This window comes from Giraffa tippelskirchi, chromosome 11, assembly GCF_054371585.1.
Source record: "Giraffa tippelskirchi isolate mGirTip1 chromosome 11, T2T-mGirTip1v1.2.pri, whole genome shotgun sequence".
NCBI lineage: Eukaryota > Metazoa > Chordata > Mammalia > Artiodactyla > Giraffidae > Giraffa > Giraffa tippelskirchi.
The window spans coordinates 9,329,090-9,346,125 of NC_137285.1; the positions used below are offsets into that span (position 1 = coordinate 9,329,090).

General features: G+C 43.6%; 1 protein-coding gene and 1 pseudogene across 3 annotated transcripts in view; both read left to right on the forward strand.

Moving 5' to 3' along the window:
- ANKRD13A (ankyrin repeat domain 13A) overlaps positions 1 to 17,036 on the forward strand; it is a 36,013-nt gene that overhangs the window by 6,236 nt on the left and 12,741 nt on the right. For all 3 annotated transcript variants that reach the window (XR_014069956.1, XM_081546150.1, XM_081546151.1), the window contains exons 2-6: positions 7,283 to 7,415; positions 9,434 to 9,558; positions 11,812 to 11,857; positions 13,011 to 13,154; positions 13,359 to 13,548. Coding sequence is in view for 2 of the 3 variants with exons in the window: in XM_081546150.1 (XP_081402276.1) it covers positions 7,283 to 7,415; positions 9,434 to 9,558; positions 11,812 to 11,857; positions 13,011 to 13,154; positions 13,359 to 13,548 (638 nt within the window). In the remaining variant the exon portion in view is untranslated. The remainder of the gene's footprint in view (positions 1 to 7,282; positions 7,416 to 9,433; positions 9,559 to 11,811; positions 11,858 to 13,010; positions 13,155 to 13,358; positions 13,549 to 17,036) is intronic.
- On the forward strand, positions 7,854 to 8,179 carry LOC145527856 (histone H2A.Z pseudogene; annotated as a pseudogene).

Sequence of the window (17,036 nt, forward strand, 5' to 3'; positions counted from 1 at the left end):
TTCGTTACCCCTAAAAGAAACCCCACACCCATTAGCTGTCATTTCCTGTTTCCCCCCAACCCCTTCAGCCCCAGGCAACATTAAGCAGCTTGATACCGCTATAGATTTGCTTCTTCTGGACATTGCTTATAAATGGAATCATACAATACGTGGCCTTTTGTGTGTGGCTTCTTTAGCCTAACATGATGTTTTCAGGGTTCATCCATGTCGTGGGAGGTGTTAATACTTCATTCCTTTTAATGGCTGAATAATATTCCCGTGTGTGTGTGTGTGTGTGTGTGTGTGTGTGTGTGTATACGCTAGATTTTGTTTATTCCTTTGCCAGTTGGTGGACATTTGGGCTATTATTAATAATGCTGCTCTGCTTATCTGTGTACAGGTTTCTGTGTGACTATATGTTTTTATTTTTCTTGAGTAAACACCTACAAGAGGAATTGCTGGGTCTTATATTAATAGTAATCCTGTGTTTAGCTTTTTGGGGAACTGCCAAATGTTTTTTCAATTTGATTGCACCATTTTTATATTCCCACCAGCAATGTATAATGGTTCTAGTTTTTCCACATCCTTGTCAACACTTATTATTGTCCTTTTGATTGTAGCCATCCTAATGGATGTGTAGTAGTATCTCATTGTGGTTTTGGTTTGCATTTCCCTAAGCTTCCCTGGTAGCTCAGCTGGTAAAGAATCTGCCTGCAGTGCAGGAGACCCTGGTTCCATTCCTGGGTCGGGAAAATCCCCTGGAGAAGGGATAGGCTACCTACTACAGTATTCTTGGGCTTCCCTGGTGGCTCAGATGGTAAAAGAATCAGCCTGCTATGCGGGAGACCTGGGTTTGATTTAAGGGTCGGGAAGATCCCCTGTTGGAGGGCATGGCAACCTACTCCAGTATTCTTACCTGGAGAATCCCCATGGACAGAGCGGGCTGCAGATCATGGGGTCACAAAGAGTCTGACACAACTGAGCAACTAAGCACAGCACAGCACAATGATTAGTTATTTGAGCATCTTCCATGTGGTTGTTGGCCATTGGCGTATCTTCTTTGAAGAAGTGTCTATTCAAATCCCTTACCCATTTTAAAACTGGATCATTTGTTTTTTATCCACGGGTTGTTAGAGTTCTTCATATATTCTAGATGTGCGCATGCTAAGTTGCTTCAGTTGTGTCTGACACTTTGCAACCCCATGGACTGCAGCCCACCAGGCTCCTCTGTCCATGGGATTCTCCAGGCAAGAATACTGGAGCGGGTTGCCATGCCCTCTTCCAGGGGATCTTCCCAACCCAGGAATCAAACCCGTGTCTCTTGTGTCTCCTGCACTGGCAGACGAGTTCTTTACCACTAGGGCCACCTGGGAAGCTCCCATATTCTAAATACTAGCCCCTTAATAAGTATATGACTAACAAATATTTTCTCCCAGTCTTTGGGTTGTCTTTTTACTTTCTTTATACCATTTGAAGTTCAACAGTTTTCAGTTTAGATGGAGTATAATTTACCTATATTTTCTTTTGTCTCTTATGCTTTTGATGTTGTATCTGAGAAAATTTTGCTTAACACAAGGTCACACAAATATAATTATATGTTTTCCTCTAAGAGTTTCATTGTTTAATTTCTTACATTCAGGTTTATGATCAACTTTGAGCTATTTTTTGCATTTAGTATATACAGTACTTCATTCTTTTTTGCATGTGGATATCTAGTTGTTCAAGCACCATTTGTGGAAAAGATTATTCTTTCCCCATTGAATTATCTTGGCACCCTTGTTGAAAATCAATTGACCATAAATGTATAAGTTTATTTCTAGACTCTAAATTGTATTCCATTGATTTATATGTCTATCCTTTTGCCAGTATCACAGTCTTGATTGCTGTAGCTTTGTGTAGTAAGTTTTGAAATTGAGAAGTGTGATTCCTCAAATTTTACTCTTCTTTTCAAGATGATTTTGGCTATTCTGGGTCCCTTGCGTTTCCTTAAGAATTTTAGTATCACCTGGTTCATTTCTGCAAGAAATAAGCTGGAATGTTGATGGAGATTGCATTGACTCTGTAGCTCAGTTTAGGGAGTTTTGACATGTTAAAGTATTAAGTCTTCTGAACCATGAACATGGGATGTTTTCCCATTTATTTAGATCTTTATTTCTTTCAACAATGCTTTATAGTTTACAGAGTACAAGGTTTATATTTCTTTTGTTACTTATTTATAAATGTTTTATTCTTTTCAATGTCACTGTAAATGGAATTTTTCACTTTTGAGTTGTTTCAAGTGTATAAATATACAGTTGATTTTTCTATATTGCTCTTGTAGCCTACAACTTGCTGAACTCATCAGTTCTAATATTTTTTAAGTGGATTTCCTAGGATTTCCTATATGTGAGATCATGTTGTCTATGAGTAGAAATAGTTTTACATTTTCCTTTTCAGTCCAGATGCGTTTTATTTCTTTTTCTTGCCTTATTGCCTTGGTTAGAACCTCTAGTTCAATGTTTAATAGATATGATGAAGAGAGCATTCCTGTCTTATTTCTTATCTTGGGGGAAAGCACCCATTCTTTCACCATTAAGTATGATGTTAGCTGTGGGTTTTTCATAGATGGATGCTGTTTGAGGAAGTTCCCTTCATTCCTAGTTTGTTGAGTGTTTTTTTTTTTAATCATGAAGGGGTGTAGGATTTTGTGAAATGCTTTTTCTACCTCATCTTAGTCCATTTGGGCTGCAGTAACAAAATATCATAAAGTGGACAGTTTATGAACAATAGAAATTTATATAGTTTTGGAGCCTGGAAGTCTAAGATCATGGTGCCAGCGGGTTTGTGTGGTGTCTGGTGAGGGCTCTCCTCCTGGTTCATAGCAGCTGTCTTCTCACTGTGTCCTAACTTGGTGGAAGAGGTTTCACAAGCTCTCTTGAGGCTGTTCTCTAAAAAAGCCCATTCCATTCATGAGGGCTCCACGTTCATGATCTAAGTACTTCCCAAAGGCCCCACTTCCTAATACCATCACCTTTGGAGGTTAGGATGTCAGCATATGAATTTTGGGTGAACACTTCACATTCAGACCACAGCATGCATTTATTGAGATGGTCATATGTTTTTTTTTATCTTTTTCTATCAATATGATGTGTTACATTGATTATTGGATGTTAAGCCACCTTTGTATTTGTGATATAAACTCACTTGGTCATGGTGTACCATAACCCTTTTCATATATTATTGAATTTATTTTGCCAAAATATTGTTGAGGATTTTTGTATCTATATGCATAAGAGATATTAGTCTGTGGTTTTCTTTCTTGTGTGATTTGTTTGTCATTAGCATGATACTGGGCTTATAAAATGAGTTGGGAGGTTTTCCTCCTTCTTCTGTTTTTGGGTTTGTGAAGAATTGGAATTAATTTGTTGAACGTTTGGTAGAATTCACCAGTGAAGCCATTCTGGGCCTGAGGTTTTTTCCTGGGAAATTTTAAAATTACTGAGTCAATCTTTTTGCTTGTTATAAATTTGTTCACATTTTCTGTCTTTCCCTAGGTGAGTTTTGCTAGTTTGTGGCTGCCTAGGAATATGTGCCTTTCATCTGAGTTCTCATTTGTTGGCATACACTTGTTCATAGTATTCATTTACAATACTTCTTATTTCTGTTGAGTTGATAGTAATATCCTCTGTATCATTTCTGATTTTGGTAACATGAATCTTCTCTTTTTTCTTTTGGTCCATCTAGCCAAAAGTTTGTCAATTTTGTTGATATTTTCCAAGAGCCAACTTTTGGTTGTGTTGATATTTCTCTGTTGATTTTCTATCCTTTTCTCGGCTCACCAGTTTTCACTGGTGAATAACAATCATTATTCACCCATTGTTTTAAATCACACTGTCATTATAATATATCATTCTTCCTCCTTTCTCTCCTTTCAGATGAAAAGGAGGGGCATAGATGGCCCTGCACAGTTATAATTATCTATGCAAAGTGTGCAGCTATGGGACTCAGACATACACTTTTCCCCCACTCCCACCCTGTGGTCAAAAATAGAAAAAAGGTAACAACTGAATATATTTGACTTTGAATGTATACATCGTATCTAGTGGCCCAGAAACTTGAGCATTACTCCCTAGTCCCAGATGTTGGCTTTGTTCTAGGGTGTGAATTAAAGTAAGTAGTTTTCCCTTTTGCCTGGTAAATATTGTTAGGCATCTCCTGTGTCCGGCAGCATGCTAACCCTAGTACCTTTCATGTAGTACATAAAACTTGTTGAGTAAGAAAGCATCATCTATAAGAGGCGTGAAAAATAAGAATGAATTTGCTAAGTCTTTCTTTCCTGCTAAACTTCAGCTAAGTTAATGGTTTTAAGCCACATTCAGTTCAGTTCAGTTCAGTCGCTCAGTCGTGTCTGACTCTTTGTGACTCCATGAATCGCTGCACGCCAGGCTTCCCTGTCCATCACCAACTCCCGGAGTTTACCCAAACCTATGTCCATCGAGTTGGTGATGCCATCCAGCCATCTCATCCTCTGTCGTCCCCTTCTCCTCCTGCCCCCAATCCTTCCCAGCATTAGGGGCTTTTCCAATGAGTCAGCTCTTCGCATGAGGTGGCCAAAGTATTGGAGTTTCAGCTTCAACATCAGTCCTTCCAATGAACAACCAGGACTGATCTCCTTTAGGACGGACTGGTTGGATCTCCTTGCAGTCCAAGGGACTCTCAAGAGTCTTCTCCAACACCACAGTTAAAAAGCATCAATTCTTCGGCCCTCAGCTTTCTTCACCGTCCAACTCTTACATCCATACATGACCACTGGAAAAACCATAGCCTTGACTAGACGGACCTTTGTTGGCAAAGTAATGTCTCTGCTTTTAAATATGCTGTCTAGGTTGGTCATAACTTTCCTTCCAAGGAGTAAGCGTCTTTTAATTTCATGGCTGCAATCACCATCAGCAGTGTTTTTGGAGCCCAAAAAAATAAAGTCTGACACTGTTTCCACTGGTTCCCCATCTGTTTGCCATGAAGTGATGGGACCAGATGCCATGATCTTAGTTTTCTGAACGTTGAGCTTTAAGCCAACTTTTTCACTCTCCTCTTTCACTTTCATCAAGAGGCTCTTTAGTTCTTCTTCGCTTTCTGCCATAATGGTGGTGTCATCTGCATATCTGAGGTTATTGATATTTCTCCTGGCAATCTTGATTCCAGCTTGTGTTTCTTCCAGCCCAGCGTTTCTCATGATGTACTCTGCATATAAGTTAAATAAGCAGGGTGACAATATACAGGCTTGACGTACTCCTTTTCCTATTTGGAACCAGTCTGTTGTTCCATGTCCAGTTCTAACTGTTGCTTCCTGACCTGCATACAGGTTTCTCAAGAGACAGGTCAGATGGTCTAGTATTCCCATCTCTTTCAGAATTTTCCACAGTTTGTTGTGATCCACACAGTCAAAGGCTTTGGCATAGTCAATAAAGCAGAAATAGATGTTTTTCTGGAACTCTCTTGCTTTTTTGATGACCCAGTGGATGTTGACAATTTGATCTCTGGTTCCTCTGCCTTTTCTAAAACCAGCTTGAACATCTGGAAGTTCACGGTTCACGTATTGCTGAAGCCTGGCTTGGAGAATTTTGAGCATTACTTTACTAGCATGTGAGATGAGTGCAATTGTGCGGTAGTTTGAGCATTCTTTGGCATTGCCTTTCTTTGGGATTGGAATGAAAACTGACCTTTTCCAGTCCTGTGGCCATTGCTGAGTTTTCCAGATTTGCTGGCATATTGAGTGCAGCAGTCATTACTTTACAAAAAAAAAAGAACAATGATTTAATACAAATTAGAGACTAGGGTGGCAGAATCTAAGAAGTAGAAGATTCAGATCCTGCCCCTTGGAATTCTCTAGTGAGATAAACAGGCCGTCCCGTTGGAAAAGTCAGGGAATCCCAGGAGGTGGTGTGGGCCCCGTTCTAGGAGACGTGATGGCATTTCAGCACCTGAGAGAACACTGAGGCCTGGAGTTGGTCCAAGAGGACACGTGTTCACTTAGCGGAATGAGTTCAGCCAGTTCTATTTTTCCTCAGTACCAGTCGATCTTCACTTCACAATGGCCACGATACAGTTGGCAAAACTGGGAGGTCGGGTAGGTGTTGGATAGCGGCTGTTTACCCATATAGTCCTGCTTACCTCCCTCTCCTGTGGCCGACAGCGGCTTGTCCTGGATCTCTGGAGGCTGCGCCACAACTAGCATCGCACATCAACATAAAGCACATTTTCTAAGCAAGCAGTCTCATGATTTGGGGCTGTGGTGGGCCTTCATTGCTGCACACAGGCTCTTTTTTTCTAGTAGTGGGGGCTACTCTTCATTGAGATGCGCAGGCTTCTTATTTCTGTGGCTTCTCTTGTTGGGGAGCAGGGGCTCCGAGTCGTGGTCCATGGGTTCAGTAGTTGTGGCTCGCAGGCTTAGTTGCTTTGCAGCACGTGGGATCTTCTGGACTAGGGACTGAACCTGTATCCCATGCGTTGGCAAGCAGATTCCCAACCACTGGACCACCAGGAGTCCCCTTAAAGGTTTTTATTTTCCAAAAGCCCCACGGAAGTTTCTTGTATCCCTGGAAGAGCGTTCAGGGCCGTCCCTGGAAGGCAGCACTGACCCGTTCAGACGGAGCCCTGGACCCCAGGGCAGGTGCCGAAGGGAGGACCAGAATAGGAGTGAAGAGTGAAAGCCAAGTGGATGTTTATCTGCTTCCAAACGCCTGCCTGGGGGATCACGCTCATTGTGTGTGGGACCCACGGATGCTGCCGCTTCGGGACACTTGGAGCTCAACACACAATAATGAGAGTGGCATTTTGGTGGGAATCCAGCTAGAGAACTTACTTTTATTCTGACCCAAATTATCTCCTGTACTTTCAGTTTTGATTAAAGTCCTTGCACTTCCTGTTCTGGACTTGAGTGCTGAGATGTGCTGGAGAAATCCCCCACGTTCCACACCACAGGGTGCCTGTGTTTCCATGCAAGCCCTTAGCCTTATTTAGACTTAATTTGAGTGCTGTTGTGCTTCGGGTTGTGTTTGATGATCGGAGGCCTGTAGCCAGTGTTTATTTATGAGGCTCTTAACTTTATAGAAAAAGGAACTCAGTAACTGTCACCTTTATTTATAGCCCCCAGAGTCATGTTTCAGTTCATGCCCACGTGTAAGCGTTTGTTTTTCCCATGTACTGCTGTCTTGAGTGTGCAAATACTGTTTTTAATTTCTATACTTACTATTAACCTCCGAAACTCCTTTCCACGTTTTGTGTAATATATCCAGTTATAGAAATGCCAGTGTTTACTTTACAGAACGTGGAGGCCCTGGATCCGCGAGGTCGAACCTTGTTGCATCTTGCTGTTTCTTTGGGACATTTGGAATCTGCCAGAGTCCTGCTCCGACATAAAGCAGATGTGACAAAGGAAAATCGCGAGGGTTGGACAGGCAAGTGTACTTGTGAAATAACGTAAAGCCTTCCATTTTGTTTTCTCTCTCTGAATAAAGGGCAACCTCAGCCCTCATTGTCTTCAGAGTCATCTTTATCTTGAGCTCTGTCTCTCTGGGACCTCGGGGCCAGGGAAGGAGCTGAGAGCCTCCAAGGCCGCTGGCTTGTCTGCAGCACAATGGTCCCAATTGTGTCCTGGGCCAGGCGCCCAGGGTAGAGGGTGACTCTTCATCCAGAAAGCAGCTCTCAGTGCACCAGACACGAGTGCGAATGCCTGGTTTCCCGTAACTCCAGCAAGTCCATCATGATGGACAATCAGAAAGAAGTGATAGGCAGTTTGAATCGCCATGTGACGAAGGAGTAGGTGGCAGGCTCTCGCTGGGTGTCTGACGAGTCCTTTCTCTGCCTTGCTTGTTTGAGCCTCAGCACAATTCGAAATGGCTGACGGTAAGGCTGGGAAGGACTCGGGAAAGGCCAACACAAAGGCGCTTTCTCACTCGCAGAGAGCTAGTTTGCAGTTCCTGGGGGACCGTATTCATCCATACCTGAAATCTAGGACCACCAGCCATGGACGTGTGGACGTGACTGCCACTGTGTATAGCGCAGCCATCCTGGAGTACCTCACCGCAGAGGTACTTGAATTGGCGGGAAATGCATCAAAAGACTTGAAGGTTAAGTGTATTACGCCTCATCACTTGCAACTTGCTATTCGTGGAAATGAAGAATTGGACTCTCTCATCAAGGCTACAGTTGCTGGTGGTGATGTCAGTCCACACATCCCCAAATCTCTGGGAAGAGAGGACAACAGAAGACTCTAAAGGAAGCCTGGATTCCTTATAATCTCAGGACTCTAAATACCCCTCCAGCTATTCAGTGTTGGTGATTCCAGTAGACTGTATCTCTGGGAATAACACAATTTTGCCTTTTTTGTAATTCTGTTTGAGCAAGTTGGAAGCTTAATTAGCTTTCCAGCAAGCCAAATTTCTGCATTCGAGTCTTAACCACGTTTAAGTGTTACTGTGGCTTCAAAGAAGCTATTGATTCTGAAGTAGTGGGTTTTGATTGAGTTGACTGTTTTTGAAGAACTGTTTGGATTTTAATTACGATGTGGAAATTATAGTAACAAACATTTGGTTTGGTACAGACATTTTTTCTGTACCAAAAGAAAAAATGTGGTGGATAAGCTAAATAAAGGTCATATCTCACCCCCCTCCCCGGCCAAAAAAAAAAAAAATTATAGCTGAAAATAGTATCCTTTTCCAGTGAAATCCTGACACTTCACTTGTTTTGAGACTCTTGAGACTCCCTTGGACTTTGAGGCGATCAAACCAGTCAATCCTAAAGGAAATCAACCCTGAATATTCATCGGAAGGACTGATGCCAAAGTTCCAAGACTTTGGCCACCTGATTGAAAAGCCAACTCATTTGGGAAAAACTCTGATGCTGGGAAAGATTGAGAGCAGAAGGAGAAGAGGGTGGCAGAAGATGAGATAGTTGATAGCATCACCGACTCAATGCACATGAATTTGAGCAAACTCCAGGAGACAGTGAAGGACAGAGGAGCCTGAGTGCTGGGATTGTGAAGAGTCAGACACAACATAGCAAAGAAACAACAACAACACTTGTTCTGCAAGCTCTCTTAACTACTCCGAGTAATTTGGGGTTGACTGAGCAAGAATACATACTCCCTGCCTGCCCATCTCCACAGCTGTGTGGTCACACAGTGAAAGCCAGCTCTGAAGACACCGTCAGGATTTCAGAGTCAGTAGGGAGAAACGGGAAAGAGAATAATGGCAGGTTTGCTCAAGAGCCTGAGAGTGCTCTGTTCTCTTCTCAGTCAGGTAAGGGTTAAAGGAAGTAGTCATGGTCATGAAGATTGGGCGGGGCTGGAGCCTCTGTCCCACTTTAAAGAAATTGTTGGCCTTCAATCCAGAGAGATACTTTTCAAGCTGGCTTTGGAATTTGTGAGTAAGTATGAGACTATAGGGTGATCAGATTACATCTTTTTGCCTTCCAGTTTTGCACGAGGCTGTGAGCACCGGCGACCCCGAGATGGTGTACACGGTCCTTCAGCATCGGGACTTCCACAACACGTCCATGGCCCTCGAGGGAGTTCCGGAGCTGCTCCAGAAAATTCTCGAGGTAGCCATAAAACCTAACAGCGCCATCAGTGGAGTTAAATGCTGACACAGCAGCTGCAGACAGAGTTTGACATCCTTGTGCGCCTTCCCAAACAGTTTAAGAATTGTGAAAACGACGTATTGAATACCAAATAGTGTGGTTCCTTGCTTTTGCAATCTGTTAAATGTATGATGTCTTTCACAAAGTATGATTCCAGGTCACTAGACCAACTCTTTTAAGTGCTATTTAAAAGTTAGAACTAAGGACAAATGGACATCAGGCAATTAATTTGTCTAGCTGCCTGTTTTCTTAACAGTAGCATCCTGAGCTCAGGCCATCTTGGGGAAATTGTAATGAACTTTGTTACTGTCTGGGGATTTTCAGGGCCTGTTGAGGCTCAGAAGTCTGTGGGCAACTCTCCTTGACACCGCTGTCATTTCTAGCCGTTAGTATTTTGTGACTTCTAATCCATTGCCTGAACTTAGAGTTACTAGCTTTGGGGCAGTTTATCTGTCTTGTGAGTAAAAGGGTATGGGCTCTGTAACACTTGGAGAAGTTTCTTAAAAGATTTTACTTCTAGGCTCTCAAGATTGTTTTGTTTGTTTGTTTTAATATTTATTTATTTATTTGACCTCACCAGGTCTTAGCTGCAGCACGTGGGATCTTCGACCTAGCATGCAGGTTTTTTAGTTGCAGCGTAGGAACTCTTTAGTTGTGGCATGTGGGATCTAGTTCCCTGACCTGGGATCAAACCCCAGCCTCCTGCGTTGAGAGTGCGGAGTCTTAGTCACTAGACCATCAGGGAAGTCCCTCTTGGATTGTTTGGGATGATGGTTACCATTCTTTAGATAGTCTTCATCACTTGCAATAGCTGTCTTATTGGTCAGCCATGTGCAGTATTGATGAGGCAGCCAGCTGTTCAGTTTTCACGTCATTTGTTCTCAGTTTAAGCACAGAAGTGAGCTCCCCCAAGTACTTCCAAAGATACTTGCTAGATAAATCAGCTTCCCACACTTCTTGAGAAAAATTAACAGCTCTGTTGAGAAAAGGAATAACTTTGCTGTAAGACAATCTGAGCATTCTTCTTAAAAAAATATTAACACTTAAGCTAAATCCTGCCTAAGACATTCATTTTCCACATACTGCACAGAAACCATGTGTGAAATATAAGTTGTTGTATCCACTGATTTTAAAATAGATGTGTGTTAGGGTGGACAAAGATCACATAGATTTGTTTTCTTACCTAACTCACTGTAGGAGAAACTAAAAACATCATCTGTCCGTTTGACAAAGCAGAAAACGACTTATTTTACCTCGAGTCCCCCCCCATTTTAAAATTCCCGGTAAAACTTTTTTTTCACCTGTATTGATCCATAGCCGTGAACTGCCCTGAATTATACCCGGTGTTGGAGGTTGTAGACAGCCCACAAATGACCCGGTGCTCCGTGGCACCAGAGGCCATGCCTGATGGCCTGTCTTTCAACAGCGTCTCCTCTCTCTGCATGTCCGTGTTGCTTTTCCGTTGTCCCTTGGACTGACTTCACCCATCTTTGGAATCTGGAATTTCTAGCTTTTGTCTTCTTGGGTTTCTTAAGTAGCTCTCCCAGAACCTTCTATAGGAATTCATGGTGGGTCAGAAAATGATTCTAAACAGGCTTGCTGTGGTGGTGTGAAACCTCAAAAAGCCAAATTCTAGAAGGTTAAGGGGAAAATGGGGGGCAAAAGTCTGGAGGGAAAACTCGACTTCCTGGGGGAAGTGATGTCTCACGCCCTCCTGGTTTCAGAGCGGTCTGATAAACACCCCTCCCTTCCCAGCACACAGGGCCTTTTGCGGTCAAGCTCCCTGTAGAACAGGTGGGGTCCATGCTCCTCTCCTTACTTAGACCAGCCTGTGACCCTCACTGCTAGGAACCCAACTGAACCCTTAAATCGGATTTGAATTTTATCTCTCTCCACCCTTGTCGCCTGCAGTTAACTTTATTAACTGTCTAGACGTATTTTACAGTGAGATAAAACAACAGCCTGAATATAAAAATAGGCATTTAGTCTGATGGGTTTGCAATCTATGTTTCTTCTTATTTTCTCTGTTCTTTCTTCCTCTCTCTTTTGAACAACCCTATCAACCTTGTCTGTGTTTGTGTTTAGCTAATGGTACCAAGGGTAATTTATTTTGTTTTATTTTTTAAATTAATTTTTATTGGAGTATAGTCGACTTACAATGTTGTGTTAGTTTCTGATAGCGGGAGTGATTTCTTTTAAACCTTTGTCCTTCAGGCTCCGGATTTTTACGTGCAGATGAAATGGGAATTCACCAGCTGGGGTGAGTGGCTGTGAGCTTGAAATTTATTTAGCTTGAATATAGGCTTATTTTTCTTTTATGGAAGTTATATATTTATTTTTTAAATCTAGGAAATGCATAGATGAGAGTAACAGTCGCCCACAGTCCTACTTAAGCACAAGTGCTTACTATTGTAGGTGTGTCCCTTCCAATCTTATCCCACACACATGGGACTTCTTCTCCCAAGCATTCGTCAATAGAATATATAGACAATTTTGTCTCCTCCTTTTGTTACCTGTGGCTGACATTTATCCATATTATTCGTTTTTTTAAAATGTCACTTTAAAGGGGCTAAAGTCTTTAGTAAATAGGTTTATCATAATTCAGTTCCTTATTTCCTCATGTAGTTCAGTGTGATTCTTTTAAACTTGTTTTTCTAAGGAAGAAGATGAGATGAATATTGGAATAGCTCGTTTTTTAACAAAATGGATGCATTGCTCCAAAATCTTATGTAAGGCAAATTGACTGACAGTAATTTTCCTAGATGTTCTACTTCTGTGTCTTGTAGATCAGTTAATGACAGCTTCCAGCTCCCAGATCCTCAGCTATTTTCACTTCCAGACTTCCCTTTCAGGGAAGAAGTCATATTTGCCATGAAACATTTAAACAAAGTAAAAAGTATATGAAGGAAGAGAACTTCAGAGTCTTCTATAAATCTGAGTTCTTTTTAATGAAGATAATCACCCTGACCCCAGGTTTTGTTAAAAAGCAGCATACTTTAGACATCTGATCTCGTGAATCGTGGGAATGACAGTATAGTGGGCTGAGGCCAGATGGCAAGAGTAGCATGTGTTTTGGATGAGGACGGCCAGATGGACACACACTAGCCCTGATGGCGGTCAATAAGAGGATTTCATTTGGGACTGAGAACACACTTGAGAAATTGATTTAGCGTTTTTCTCTGAGCAAGACATAGATCTGCAGTTTTATAAACGGCTCTAGAACTGAAAGTCCACTTTCATTCTTTAAGAATGACTTCTTGTATCATAAGCATGGGAGCCAGGCCCAATTCTGTATGACCGTCGGCATCTCGCCTCTCCTGTCCTTGCAGTAAAGTCAGCGGTCCTGATTTGCGGGGCCTGACTGTTCTGCCGGGCCCTCAGGCTTTTCTCAGTAGTACACATCTCTTCTACAGTGCCCTTGGTTTCCCGAATATGCCCGAATGACGTCTGTCGCATTTGGAAAAGTGGTGCCAAACTGCGTGTGGATATCACGCTGCTGGGCTTTGAGAACATGAGCTGGATAAGAGGGAGGCGGAGTTTCATCTTTAAAGGAGAAGGTGAATGGTTTCCCTTGTAGTCCTCAGTGCTGTTGCTAAGTTCAGAGTGATTTTTCACCATCGAAATGTGTTCACGTGTGTGTGTGTGTGTGTGTGTGTGTGTGTGTGTGTGTGTGAAAGATGATGCAGTTTAACATACGAAGCTTCTTTGGTTTTGCACCTTCCTTGCACTGTGCTTAGTTACGCCCTTGTTTCCGTTAACAGACAATTGGGCAGAGTTGATGGAAGTCAACCACGATGACAAAGTGGTCACCACTGAACACTTTGACCTTTCCCAGGAAATGGAACGCCTCACTCTGGACCTGATGAAACCTAAAAGCAGGGAGGTTGAGAGGCGGCTCACAAGCCCCGTCATTAACACCAGCCTCGATACTAAAAACATTGCTTTTGAAAGGTACGGATTTAAGTTCTGCATTTTCATGTCTAATCCCATTACTGCCATCTTTTTAGCATGTATATATTAATTGGAAACTATGGGTGGATTAGAATTGTTTTTCTACTATGGCGTAAGAAACACTAGTGGGCTTTAAAGTTGATCTCTGCTACAACCAAATGGAAACCACAGCTGACATCCTCCACCATATAATATTTTTATCACACATTGGTAAAGTCTTGGAGAAACATCTTCATATTCTTTTATGGGCCCTTTTCTAACAGATTTTACTTGAATTTGATTTTTGTGTTTGGCAGTCCACAAGACTCCCTTGTCCCAAACCATGGAGCTTTGAGTTTCCGAGGCAGAAGCAATCCAGTATCGAATGTAGTTATTAGATTCACACTTGGTGTACAGTTCAATGTGGTTCTCCCCCTTGCCCGCCCTCTGCTTCCCATGAGGCCTAACAGTTTCGAGCAAGAGTCTGGAGGGTTTCAGTTTGATTCCAGACTTCATCTGGAGCAACCTCTGGGGAGGTCTGCGCCGTGGTTAAACCAGGTGAGAACACCGACTCTGGGTGTCTTCCCCAGGGGCGGCGCCAAGGTAGGGAGGGCTTTGTGAGGGAGACAGAGGCTGTCACAGCTATTAGTTAGGCTGAGAGTTTGTTCCACAGATCACACTGAAACCAGGGAGTCTGCGTGAGCCCTGAGTGTTTGCCTAGGATGTCACATCCCACTCCCTGCAGACCAAAGCCGCATCGTCTGAGCCAACAGACAGCGTTCTCCTGGGCTTGGCTGTCTTCTCTCTTAATGAGTATATGAACTGTTCCCTCTTTTTCTTCTTATCTCTCTTTCTGGTAGAAAATTTATTACTAAAACCAAGAGTCTTCTGTAGTCAGACGTTAAGACTTCAGTGCCCCTTCCCCCTAATTTAGACCAAGCTGTGGAGTTCGGGGGCTTGTTGGTAGCAGAAGAGAAAAGGCCAGGTATCTGCTGCCTGGGGAGTGACACCCCTGAGGCAGGGTCATTGCCCTTTTGCCAGCCTCTGGGCACCAGTCTTACCAGGTGACAGCCGCTGTCTTCCCGGGACAGGAAGGTTTAGGGACTGCCCATACCTAGAAGGGTCTTGGGAAGACATCTCCAGGCTTGAGCACCCGCCTCTGCAGGACGTGAGAGCCGCCAGCTTAGGGCTCTGCTCCGAAAGCTGGAAGATAGGAGAGGGAGGGCTGGAGGAGTCTGGCGCCACTGGCGGAGCTGCTCCCTGTGCGGCTTTGAGCCAGCGGCTTCATCTCCAGGTTTCTGTTTTCTCAGGTGAAAGGAGAAAAAGATTGAATCTTGAGCTGAAATCTCAGATGTCATGAGAAGAGCCACTGTTCCCTCTAGTTCAGCAGCAGAGTTGCAGGGTCATTGTTTGGTCCGAAGTGTCGTTTACAGAGAGGTGATGGTTACTGGCTGTTACCCAGTGGGTAGACGGACAATGACCGCGCCTTCTGTTTGTACTGAGTTGCATTTTGTATTCCTGTGGCCTCGGGGTTTCCCGATAGTTCAGGCTAACCCTCCTTTTGCAACTGACGGAGGGTTGCTGAAAGAGAACTTTCTGGAAAGCAGCTGCTGTTTTTGGTGGGGCTCAGAATGAAATACGTGCTCAGTGAGTTTCTCGTGCTTCAAGCAAGGACTTGAGCCCCTTGCGGGGGTGAGGTTTGCTGGTAGAAATAGAAAAAGTGTGCTTGCCTGCTTCTTACCCTAGTGAGCTGCAAACGAGTGTTCAGCTGATTAAATTTAGCAGATGAGGGTCAGATATATTTGGATAGTCTTTTTCTTCCCTTCCTTTCTTCTCATCTGTGTCACTCGGAGCTCGATGTTTGCAAACATGTACGTTTCCCGCGTTCAAGTTTGCCCTGTGGGTATAGATCCTCTGTTTGCAGTTTGGATTTTTCTCTCATCTGAAGGGTTCCTGCCCTGCCCACCTCAAGCAGAACATGCCCTGGCCCCCACCCTGTGAGGCAGCCTCCGAGCCCAGCACCAGCTCAGTGGCCCTCGGGGTGCTGGTCTCAGTGGAGACAGGCAGAGGGAAAACAGCCGAAGAGGAGGCTGGGTTTCCTCCTGTCATTTTCAGATGCCTCTGCACATACAGTTGATCAAGAAGTTAAAACCAGAATCTTGGTTTTAAAACAGGATGTAGACGTTGAGTTCAGTAACTAAGCTGTCAGAGAGTGGACATGGGGAAGGCAATGGAGCAGCCGGGATGGCGGATGGCGCAGAGGTGGGTGAGTGAGGAGCCTGGCGGTTCCCAGGGAGAAACGCAGGTCTGATTTCTCAGCATCCACAAAGGATGCCGTGGAGCAGACCAGGTCATCCTTTGGTCCCTCAGAAGACCAGATGCCAGAAAGCCGTGATTTCTTGTGCCAGGATATCGAGTTCTTACTGAGAGACAGGAACTGAGGATTGATTGGTTCCCCTAAAGGAAGATCTCGATTTTCATTGATCGCTGACGAAAAGGGGCCTTGGGTTTATTGATCAGTCAGGTGTGGTCCCTAAATGTGTTTCTGGAATGTGAATTGGAGACAGGTAACCTGCAGGGTCATCCCTTTAGGAGCCCTTTCTTTCCTTGCGTCGGTCATGTTATACTTAGTTCAGTTCAGTTTCTCAGTCGTGTCCAACTCTTTTCGACCCCATGGATTGCGCATGCTGGGCTTCCCTGTCCATCACCAACTCCTGGAGCTTCTCAAACTCATGTCCATTGAGTCGGTGGTGCCATGCAACCATCTCATCCTCTGTCGTCCCCTTCTCCTCTGGCCCTCAGTCTTTCCCAGCATCAGGGTCTTTTCCAGTGAGTCAGTTCTTCACATCAGGTGGCCAAAGTACTGGAGTTTCAGCTTCAACATCAGTCCTTCCAATGAATATTCAGGATTGATTTCCTTTAGGATGGACTGGTTGGATCTCCTTGCAGTCCAAAGGACTCTCAAGAGTCTTCTCCAGCATCACAGTTCAAAAGCATCCATTCTTAAGCAGCTTAGCTTTCTTTAATGGTTCAATTCACATCGATACATGACTACTGGAAAGCCATAGTTTTGCCTAGATGGACCTTTGTTGGCAAAGTAACGTCTCTGCTTTTTAATATGCTGTCTAGGTTGGTCGTAACTTTTCTTCCAAGGAGCAAGTGTCTGTTAATTTCATGGCTGCACTCACCATCTGCAGTGATTTTGGAGCCCAAGAAAAGAAAGTCTGTCACTGTTTCCATTGTTTCCACATCTATTTACTGTGAAGTGATCGGACCGGATGCCACGATCTTCGTTTTTGAATGTTGAGTTTTAAACCAGCTTTTTCACTCTCCTCTTTTACTTTCATCAAGAGGTTCATTAGTTCCTCTTCACTTTCTGCCATAAGGATGGTGTCATCTGCATATCTGAGGTTATTGATATTTCTCCCGGCAATCTTGATTGCAGCTTGTGCTTCATCCAGCCCGACGTTTCGCATGATGTACTCGGAATTTTAGTTAAACAAACAGGG